The sequence below is a fragment of the Aythya marila genome (genome assembly GCF_965140915.1).
Source record: "Aythya marila genome assembly, chromosome: 2".
In the NCBI taxonomy this organism is placed as follows: domain Eukaryota; kingdom Metazoa; phylum Chordata; class Aves; order Anseriformes; family Anatidae; genus Aythya; species Aythya marila.
Window position 1 is genome coordinate 44,497,405 of NC_139043.1, and position 11,061 is coordinate 44,508,465.

The window sequence follows — 11,061 nt, forward strand, 5'->3', positions numbered from 1 at the left end:
TGCAGTAGAGGAAAGAGGTAAGTGAGGGTAAAGAGGTAAAGAAAGAGGTAAAGAGGGTAAATGCAACTGAGACAGACTGGGTCTTGCTGTGCTCCTAGCCTACAGAAGGTAAAAGGATGAGAAGAAAGCAAACACACACTGTAAATAATAATAAATAGTAAATATAAAAAAAATCATAAATGAAATGGACATTAAATAACAGGTCTGCCTAAAGACAGCAGAACAGAGCCCTTTCATTCACCACTCTTCATTCAACAGTCATATCACTCATGGGAAAAAAAATCTCAGGTACTCAACAGGCTGCAGAGACAACCTGCTGGGTGTTTGGTGAGATGAAGTCTCAGCTGGAGAAGGACAGCGATGTGAACTGGTCCTCTGAAGGGACAGCCACGTCTGCGGTGGGAGATGCCCAGCACCACAGAAATGTCATGCTAACAAAATCCTCCTTGATGCAGGAAAACCACAGGACTTCAGTAAGAATGGAAACTATCTTGACAAAATCTCATGTAACCATTTGCTTTGTCTCACTAGAGAATTGTTTTCATTCAGAGCAGCTTTACAATGAGAGAAGTAAAACAATTGGTAACAGGAGAAAAGCCAGATTTTGAATTTATTTGCCCAAAGATGAGCAGAAATTCAACTTCAGGCGGTTCCCACTGTACACTTGTACACAAAGGATAAAAATTAGGCTCCAGGTACAGCCTGCACAGCAAACCCCAGCATTCTTCCTTTGAAATCTGAGGTAATGTTTGGCAAGATTTTCAAACCGGTTGCTGAAGTCACACCTGCAAGCGCCTGCAGTCCTGTGAGCGGAGCAGAGGCACTCACGAGCCAAACCGACTCCAGCCAGCTGCATGCTGTGACTGTGCCCACCGGGATCTGTTTGCAAAAGCTCCCTCCCCCTTTTCACGTCTCCAGATTTCATGCACGTCAAGTTGTTAGCATTTTTCTTTTTACATAGATCCCATATGTCTTGCCCCTACAAGAATTAGAAGGGACTCGAGGAGCTCGTCACGGTCCGTCTGCACAAACCTGGGTCGCAGGAGGTCCACACTAAAGCAAGGCAGAGATTCACATCCTCCTCTTCCCAATGTCTGCTCAGGAGTGGGGAGTCGCATGGCTCTCCTTTCCCCATCCACCTTCCTCAACCCCAAAAGGCACAGACCATGCAGAGACATCTCAGGAGCACATTGAAGGTGAAGCATCCAGGGAGACCTCCAGGCTGCCTCAGAAAGGGCCCCAAACTCACTTTGGCATCATCCCGAGCTAAAAAAAAAAAAAAAAAAAAAAAAGGCAGGTGGATACATGCACAGACACAGGCGCTTTAACAGCTCATCTCTCCTAAATGACTGCACGTGCTATTTGCAGAAACATGTGAAAACAGAACTGCAAAATGAATGATGGATGTTCCCCCTGGTCAGAGCCCCGTGGGCCAGGGGCTGTTCTGTTGGAGAGGGCAGAGTGGGAGGCTGGCTTTGCACAGGATTTCGTGGTCCCTGCTTTGTAGGGAAAGAAGAAGCGCAGCAACACCACAGCACGTTGTGAAGTGGTTTGCATTCATCTGCATGAATGTGAAATCTCTGCGGACCCCCAGACCTTGCACGCTGCATCAGGAAGCTACCATCAGCTGCAACCGTCTCGCTACCATTTCCACAAAATACTAATTGCAGAGCACGTCCTGCTAGGGCTCCGTGGGGAGAAGGAGAGAAAAGCCATGGGGAGGACTGTACAAGTGGCTCATTTGCATCGGTTGCCCTTATTATTCCTCCAAGTGCTTTCTTTTTCTTGGGTATTAATTAAAGCTCGTGCAGTGACGGGGAGGGAGGCACACTGAATGACTGCCATGTGCTTTGGCAGGTTTAACTCATCCCACTAGAAAACCTTTTTTCCAGATCCCGAAATCCTATGTGGGATATGAGACTGCTGAGGAATAAACTGTGTCTAGGGATAAAACACGATGGGGAAAAAAAAAACAGGTTTTCATTGCACAAATAACCCTGCTGAAGTACCCCTGGGACAATGCACAAACCACAGCGTGCATCCAGAGCTTTGCCCGTGCCCAGCCCTTGGGAGCCTCCCAAAAACGAGGCGTGCTGCTGACTGCTTACTGGGCACAGGTTTTGTGTCTGCAGTGAAGGGAAACAATGGCTCCCAACTGTTTGGGGCCTCTGACAGGTTAACACAGGGCTCATGTCAGCTGCTCTGACAGCCCCAGCACTGATTTACCTTCCAAAAACAGGGTTTATTTTAATGCCCTGCTCTCCGTGAGGTCTTGAACCAGCAGAACTGCAAAATGTAGCACAACCATCAGAGCCCTGAAGGCTTCTCTCAAATTCTGACAGGAAAAGGCCTTCCACCCATCTCCATTTTTTTGTGTTTTTTGTTATTTTTTGTCAGTTGGGAACATGGTTTCAAGCCAAGGTCTGCCCGTAGTGCCCAAGCATTCAATGTATGCACTGCCATGGTTTGGATGTACCCCAGTGGGAAGGGTGCAGTTATGAGGCCGCACCTCGAATACTGTGTTCAGCTTTGGGCCCCTCACTACAAGAAGGACATCGAGGCCCTGGAACGTGTCCAGAGAAGGGCTACGAAGCTGGTGAAGGGCCTGGAGCACAAGTCCTGTGAGGAGCGGCTGAGGGAACTGGGGGTGTTTAGTCTGGGGAAGAGGAGGCTCAGGGGAGGCCTTATTGCTCTCTGCAACTACCTGAAGGGAAGATGTGGGGAGCTGGGGGGCGGCCTCTTCTCACAGCTGACTAGTGATAGGACTAGAGGGAATGGCCTCAAGTTGCACCAGGGGAGGTTCAGGTTGGAAATGAGGAGACATTTCTTCTCAGAAAGAGCAATCAGGGTTGCCCAGGGAGGTGGTGGAGTCACCGTCCCCGGGGGTATTCAAGGCAAGGTTGGATGCGGTGCTTGGGGACACGGTTTGGTGGTGACATGGTGGTAGGGGGGTGGTTGGACCAGATGATCTTGGAGGTCTTTTCCAGCCTTCATGATTCTCTGATAGGCTTGCAAAGCTTTCCCTCCCTGGCTCCCTTTTCTCCTGTACTGTCTTGCCATCAGCACGGCCACACTGCTGCTGAGTTGCACCCAGGCACCACCTCCTGGTGCTGTGGTGAGAAGATACAGAAAATGCAGAGACTAATTCCTAGCAAGCACGAACACTGCATTTGTGTGCTTGGATCAGCCAGGAAAACTTAGTTGTTGTGATGGTAGGCTTCAGCGTTAACATCCCCTCTTTAAAGTGTGTTTTGCATGCTAGGGAGGCCTAATTTCTACGAGCTGCTCAGTGCTCTGCATTAGGTGTTGGTGATCTCAGAGCAGACAGTGCACATTTGGGTGCTCTACCAATAATAATTTTAAGAAAGCTTTTAAGAAAAAAAAAATTATTAAAAATTCATAAAAGTTTAAATTATTTTAAATATTAGGGGAGGGGGGTGGTCTTTAACACTCTGTTGGGAGATGAGGTTTATATTTTCCAGCTAGTTTAAAACCAAAGCTTGCTGCGACTCTCATGGGGAAAAAACACTGTCCCATACCCTCAGTGTTGGCCCTTCCAATTCAGCTCTGCCATCCGTCACCCTTATGAATAGCTGACAGGCTAAACGTGACGTTTCCATGCTGCTGTGGGCTGTGTGCGGGGGAAGAAATGGGCTTCACAAGTGCAAATTGATCGACTCATTCAATTAATTAAAAATTAAACACTATAAATCTAGGGTTTACTTCAATAGCATCAGAATTAGCAGTATGTTATATCTGGAATAGGCAAGATCAACTTTTACCATGCACAACAGAACCCTGCTCCTGCCACTGCTCCTTCACTCTAGAGAAGGCTCAGTATTCATTACATCCTGTAAAAAACTGGAAACCTCAATAGACCTCTTTGGAAATACCTTCCTGAGTGATTAAATACTTAGAATTGCATGTGGCAGTGTTTTAAATTGATTTTCCCTCTGTATGTTTGACTGTAATTTTGCTAACTGTGCACAAATCCAGCCAAAAGCTCGGGGACAGCCTCCTCATTTTGTCAATCATCTGACTTCATTTGTAACTCTCATGCCTAGATTTGAATAGCATTAAAAAGAACACAAGATTTAGGAGAAAACTGTTTCTTTTTGTTCAAAAATATATACGCTATTTGAATAAAAAATCATTGGAACTGCCGTTGAAAAACTAGGTGTTGGGGAAATAGCATTTTTGTACAGAATTTCAGGTTCCAATAATTTAAAAAGTGTTATGAAAGACTCCTTGTTAAAAAGTGTTATGAAAGGCTGGTGTTTTTTTTGTTTTTTGAACATCATTTTGAGATTAAAAAGTGAAAATTGCTACATGCATCACTACAATTCCTACACTATTCCTACACAAAACCTTAGGGGTTGTTCAGCAAGCACTAGCGTGTGGGGAACCTGGTGTCCTCCAGGGACGCTCCCCGAGGCAGAACTATGGGGTGGATGAAGCCAGGAGGCTCACAGCAAGCTCTTCCACTGGGATGTGTGCTGTCCCACAGCTGCGCTCACACAGCAGCCTTTTCTGAAGGACAGGTATCACAGCCATCTCTGCCTGTTTTCTTGAAACCCAGCAGAAAGTTAGTGACTTCGAAATCACTTTGCTTTCTGTCATGTCTGGTTGAAATCAGCATTCCTGATGCTACTGGCAGAAGACGGAGGCAGGTATCTCTATGCAGAGTTCAGAGTAAGCAGGGACACCTCCCACCAGACCAGGTTGCCCAAAACCCCATCCAGCCTGGCCTTGAACACCTCCAGGGATGGGGCATCCACAGCTTCTCTGGGCAGCCTGTGCCAGGGCCTCACCACCCTCTGAGTAAAGATTTTTTTTTTCTGGTATCTAATCTAAACATACCCTCTTTTAGTTTAAAGCCATTACCCCTCATCCTATCCCTACACCCCCTGACAGAGTCCCTCCCCAGCTGTCCTGTAGCCCCCTTTAGGCACAGGAAGACCACTATAGGATCTCCCTGGAGCCTTCTCTTCTCCAGGCTGAACAACCCCAACGCCCTCAGCCTGTCCATATAGGAGAGCAGCTCCAGCTCTGAGCACCCCTGTGCCCTCCTCCGGACTTGTCGTAGTTAAGCCCACATCCTTCTTGTGCTGGGACCCCAGAGCCGAACGCAGCGCTCCAAGGCAACTTATCCCTATTTAATACTGCTTAGGGGAAAACAATAAATAAATAAAATAAATGTAAAACTGCTGGACAGGAAGGATCAGAACCACGCTTTTCGTTTAATGCATTTAATGACGAATTGCAATTTTTACAATGACCCCTGTAGCCCCCCCCCCCTTCCCTCCCTCCCTCCCTCCCCAGCACCGCCCCAAAATGGCGGCGCCCCCCCCCCCGCATCCCCTCCCCTCCCAACCCATGGCGACGTCACCCCCCCGCGGGCGGACAGCCAATAGCAGGGCCGGGCTGCGCGGGGGTGGGCGTGGCCAAAGTAAAAACGGGCGTGGCCAAGGCGAAAAACGGGCGTGGTTAGGGCGGGGAAATGGGCGTGGCCGGCGGGGCGGGGGGAGGGGGAGCGTCCCGCGGGCGCGATGGAGGCGCTGTACTTCGCCTATGGCAGCAACCTGCTGCGGGAGCGCCTGCTGCTGGGCTCCGCCGCCGCGCCCTGCGGCACCGCCAGGCTGCCGGTGCGGGGGGACGGCTGGGGGGACTGGGGGTATTGGGGTGGGCTGCCCAGGGTGGAGGCAGCAGCCCTGGAGGTGTTGAAAAGAGGTTTAGGTGTAGAGCTGGGTGGTGTGGGTTAGTGGAGGGCTGGTTGGTGTTGGGTCAGGGGTTGGATACTGTAGTCTTGGTGGTTGGAGGCTTAATAACGTGAAAATAGACTGCAAAGCCTCTGTTTTTTTTTTTTTGTAAGCCTCCAGTTGCTCAATTTCTGCAGCCTTTTCCCGTATGTGTTAGGGCACGTCACAAGAAGGTAACATCTCAGAAAGCAAATATGTTAATGTATGCAGGAGGCGTGTGTTTCAAATCAAAGTTTTTCTTACAGCTTAAAAAGGGGATGAACAGAAGTAAGCAAAGCCGTGAGGTTTCATAGTTGTTTTATTATTATTATTATTATTATTTTGTTTGGTTTTATAATGACTTCTGCCTTTGCCAGCTTTTTGGTTTGTTGCTGTTATCGATCAGGTAGTCTTCCTTCAGGCTTTTTTCTTCCCCTCCTCTACAGCCAGTGAAAGGTGTACAAGTTGGAAAGGAAACTGGGCCTCTCTGAAGTCAGACATGAAATTACACTGGAAAAAATGCAAGAACGAGTTACTGTATTTTGCCTGTATGATAATATTTGGTATTGCTTATATGAAAAAGAAATACTTGTTTTTGAAAGCAATGTTTTGACTTGCAGCACTTGAATAAGCTTACTGAAAGAGGCATATACCTTGACTTAAAAATACCCAAAAGTGTTCCAGTTGAGTGAGGAGATGGCATATAACACTGGAAAATACACAGAATGGTATTGTATGCATGGGCACTTCTATTAGCACGTGAGGAAAAGACTTACATTTTTGAGTCTTACCATCACTGTTTTCCTGGACCCATCATGGTAGCATTTATGTCTTAGAACAGCACCAAAACCTCATGAGCTGAAGCTGGATCAGATCCTGGCTGCGTGACTCTGAGTTCTTCCTTCTATGGCTCCAGCTGACTTCTTGTAGGCTCTGCTGTAGGTGCCCCCTTCTTGTCAAGGATAGCCACCAACCCGTATCATAAGTGGAAATTGATTTTTCTGCATTGGTTTCATTTGCAGGACTTTAAGCTTGATTTTGGCCATCATCAAGGCAGGACAAGTTCCGTCTGGCATGGAGGTACAGCTACCATTGTTCAGAGCCCTGGAGACGAAGTGTGGGGAGTAGTGTGGAAAATGAACACTAGCAATTTAAGTTCACTGGATAAGTAGGTGACTTAACTTTGCTGTCTTCTGTTACTTTAGAGAGCAATTTAAAAGTAGTGGCGTTGTTTGTTTGCTTTTTGTAAAAAGCAGGATGAAAGCTTTTGCTGGGATCAAGAAGACACTGGATTTTAATATGTGAATTTCACTCTGTAGTGCATTTATCGGCTTCTAAAATATTTGAGATTAAAAGTGCCTTGTTTTCAAGCAAAAGCTAATTTAGGGCTATTTTTTGCCTTTTGTAATGATAATAGAATCATAGGCTATCCCAAGCTGGAAGGATTCCACAAGGATCATCGAGTCCAACTCCTGGCTCCACACAGGAGTATTTATTAATTCTGATAATCTTGGTTGGATTTCTCTTGTGGATTACAAGACTTGCACAGTACCTGAATCACAAGCAATACTCTCTAATCTCACAAGTTATCTGCTGGTCATCTTTCTTACATTGCTAAAATGATGACTAGGGAGCAGCATTCACTTTTAGAAGCTTATTTTTGGATGTGAAAGCAGTTAGCACAAAAAGTACCGGAATATGTTTTGCTTTAATTATTTTTCTGTAAGTCATTTAACCATGAAGATGAGTGTTCTGCCCTGAATTCTGTTATGTTAAATGTACAGGTTTAATTGCACAGTTTGAAAGATGTAAGATGCCTTTTACCCGTGCCTCAATTATTGACCGTGAAAGGAATATATGTCCTTTGCAGGCAAGAGGGAGTTGCAGATGGAATTTATGTCCCAATAGAAGTTAACGTCCACACTCCAGCAGGAAAGGTTCTGACCTGTCGAAGCTACCAGATGAGGGACTACGTCCGTGGTCCCCCTTCTCCCCAGTATAAAAAGGTAGGTGTTGCGTCTGGAGAGAATGAACAGAAACACGTAATGCAGTACTTCTGGCCTGTTTAATAAGGACCTTATTTTCGGTAGATAAAAGGCATGAATAATTCTAATGTAGAGGTGTAACTTCATCCTTGTGCAATCTACTAGTGTAATGATGCTTACTGAGGACTGCCAGCTCGTAAAGATCCACTAAATCAGTTTTATTTTCTGCTTTAGTTCTGCTTTACATGAAGCCTCTGTTTAACTCATGAATTAGTTATGACTGACACCAGGATTTCTGAAGGATGCCAGCTCCTTTCCATACATGCAGCAATTCTCTGTTTGGGAATGAAAAAATAATGCACTCCACTGAAAGGACAGAGGGAAGCTTCTGTGGGGAGCATACAGCACCTGGCTTGTAGTCCTAAGGACATGGGTTATTCCTATTGCCTTATAAATTATCTTACTATCTTCTAATGCATGAGTCCAGCTGCCTCGTTTTACCAGATCAGTAGATTCACAGGATCTCTAGCACCACTGTAAGGCACTGCAGGGTTCTCACTTGACAGCTGGGGAGGCAGAAGTGTTTCAACACCGTTCTGCAACTCACTGACTCTGTAGAGACACACACGGCCCAGTCACGGAGCAGGCCTGACCTGCTTAGCCTGTGAGATCTGATGCAGGACTAGCCTCAGGTGGCACGGCTGCGTGTCTGGAACTGTGAATTATGCAGTTACTAGCAACTGCAGGCAGACATCGCTGTAACAGGTTGGCCAAAAGCAAAGAAACGGGGCTTGAGCCTGTGAAATCCCACGTTCCTCTCTCAGCTCCCACAAATCAGCTTCCAGGAGCATAGTGAAGGCTTGCTGCTGCAGGATTTCTTAAGAGAAAGCTTGCTTAGAAAGCAAGCTTTGCTGCTTCCTGTCAAAACAGATCTTTAGGGTTTTTCAAGGAATTAGTACGTGGAAACTGCTGCTGCACGTGAGCTCTCACTAGGATGCCGTGAGAGCAGACTTCCAATATTGGCAACTTTATCTAGTTAAATATTCTCTCCCGCTGTTGCCAGCGTTGGTTTGTAGTTCTCTTTTTCTCCCCCCACCCTGCCCTGGGTTATTTGTTTAACCTAAGTTAACCAGACAAGAGGTCTAAAAATTTAGTACAGGTATCTGTACACAATGAGCTACATCCATCTACTGCAAGGTACTTTTTGTGGCAAAGTTTATCCCTTCCAGACACCACATCCTTGCATTTCCTGGTTGTTGAATGTGTGAAAGAATATTTACACTGGTGTCAGCTTTTAAAGCCTCTGTATTTATCTTTCTTCGTTTCTATTTGGCAACTTGCTAGTGCCTCTTTCAAGCCTTGGCTCCTACAGCCTCCTCTTTTCCTCTCCCTGTCACTTAGGTTCTCTTGCACTAAAACTTGAGGGTTTGGGGTATGTAGAAGGAAAGCTGCAGTAACAAACTCTAAGGAATCTGTTTTCACTAAGCTAAGTATCTGTTTCTATTACTCCTATAACCTGTTTAGGTATTCACTGTTGTGCTTTGGATTTGATCCGAATGACTGAATTGGCAAGTTAATTGTGTCTGGGGCACTTTGGCAGCATTTCAAAATCTTAGGGGTCTCCCTTGGAGGTACCTGTTTTTCTCTTGGTCCTTTCTGTATGACTAAATGTTTGGAGGGATCTATCCCTCCTAACATTATTATTGACTCTTTTTTTTTTTTTTTTTTTTTTTTTTCCCCTTTTGACTGTAGGTTATCTGCATGGGTGCGAAACAGAACGGCTTGCCAACTGAATATCAAAAGAAATTAGAAGCTATTGAAACTAATAACTACGCAGGACCAGTACCAATCTTTGAAGAAATTGAAGCTGCTCTTAAAGCAAGTAAAGCAAATTTTGCATAGAATACCTCTGCACTTGCTTGGCCATTCACCTTGATTTGGATCCTTCTTCTCACTGTGCTGATCAGCGGTTTCTTTGTTTATCAAGAAAATCTGAGTTTGCTGTGCATCTACAGGAAGCTGTTAGATATAATTTGCCATCTGAAGACAAACTGACATTGATAACTTCTTTGCTTTGTATGTATAGCTTAAGTACATGCTGAAGCTTTTGCAGACTTGTAAATTATCTTTCTGTAACTCTCATGGAGCTCTGCACACAAACTTACACTATGTTTACAGACTTTTTTAAAAGAAAAAGGTCATCTTCCTAGGTTTTGGCATCTGTTACCTTCTAAGGAATAAGGGCTGCGGGATCAGGCCCTTTGTTCTTAAATTACCAAGAATTTCAGACTTACTAGAGTGTAAGGTAGACTCAACGCTAAAGCAATACTAAACTTTTTTTCTTCGCTGCTTCTTGTAATGGTCTTAAAGCCCAACCTGTCTGAAGCTGTGGAGTCCCCATTTACATAGGTAAAAATATTCCTCTTCTATTAACTAGCTCCATGTTTTTAAGTGTTAGCCTGAAAGGCAACGCAGGCCTGAAGATTGCATTCAGTAGAGAAACTTATTCAAAGTAGAACAGCCTCCCTCTTTCTATAGCTGATAATCAGCATAGGTGTACTAGTGAAGTACAACCAGCAGATTTTAAAGAAAACATTTTAGATATTTGAGGTTTTAAAAATTACTTTAACTGTCTTGGTACTTTTCTAGGATTTGGTCTAAAGTCCAGAGAAATCAGCAAGACTTCTGTGAACTCATCTTAGCATGTTTTGACTGTTAAATCACAGATTAACAGACTCAGCCTTTTTTTTTCCACAGCTGTGACAATTTCCTACAAAACTGGAAGCACTTGTAAGGTTTACAGTACTTACCAATCTTTACGGTACTTGGCAACCCCTATAGTTAGTCTTCGGGGACAGGGAAAAACAGACAACCTGGAATATGTGAAACAACTGAACTTTGGTTTATTTTCTGTACTGTAAGGTATATCCAGTGTCACTGTGTGACTGCTTAGATGGAGAAATGAGAAAGCAATAAACTTACCATGTCTTCTCTGCATATTTTGTCTTCTGTAAACTTCTGCCAGGGATCTGTAGTTGCTATCCTGATGTCATATGACTGTTCCTGGAGTTGGGCACCACAGCTCTAAAGCAAAACATGATACTTTCTATATTTGCACTGTTAATTAGCACAATCTGAGATTGGAGTAAATAAAATTGCAATTACCAAACCTCTTCCATGCCTATTCAATGCGTGCTTCAAGAATGTGTCACTTACATAAGCTGGAGCTGACAATGTGAAACTGTACCTGACAATTTCATTCTCTTTGCACTTTTAATAAGTGAAAGTGCAGTATTAAGAGGTAAAAGCGTGTGAAGCTCAGCTCCTCGATGCCACGA

At 44.9% G+C, this 11,061-nt stretch overlaps 1 protein-coding gene and 1 long non-coding RNA gene across 2 annotated transcripts; one reads left to right on the forward strand and one right to left on the reverse strand.

The window, feature by feature from the left end:
• Positions 1-5,538: 5,538 nt before the first annotated feature.
• GGCT (gamma-glutamylcyclotransferase) lies at positions 5,539-10,888 on the forward strand. The gene is made up of 4 exons (XM_082753068.1): positions 5,539-5,645; positions 6,761-6,906; positions 7,609-7,744; positions 9,476-10,888. Exons 1-4 carry the CDS (start codon positions 5,550-5,552, stop codon positions 9,623-9,625), a joined length of 528 nt encoding a protein of 175 aa, XP_082609194.1. The 5' UTR covers positions 5,539-5,549; the 3' UTR covers positions 9,626-10,888.
• On the reverse strand, positions 5,667-6,752 carry LOC309874665. Its single transcript, XR_014316881.1, has 3 exons — positions 6,530-6,752; positions 6,392-6,447; positions 5,667-6,248 (listed from the first exon to the last, which is right to left on the reverse strand). It is a non-coding gene; the product is annotated as an uncharacterized lncRNA (long non-coding RNA).
• Positions 10,889-11,061: the final 173 nt, after the last annotated feature.

Excerpts from the sequence above, each read along its gene's own strand:
- GGCT (XM_082753068.1), top strand. The coding sequence starts at position 5,550 with ATGGAGGCGCTGTACTTCGCCTATGGCAGCAACCTGCTGCGGGAGCGC. Across the intron at positions 5,646-6,760 it reads GCGGCACCGCCAGGCTGCCG|GACTTTAAGCTTGATTTTGG; the intron begins GTGCGGGGGGAC and ends TTTCATTTGCAG. Across the intron at positions 7,745-9,475 it reads CTTCTCCCCAGTATAAAAAG|GTTATCTGCATGGGTGCGAA; the intron begins GTAGGTGTTGCG and ends TTTTGACTGTAG.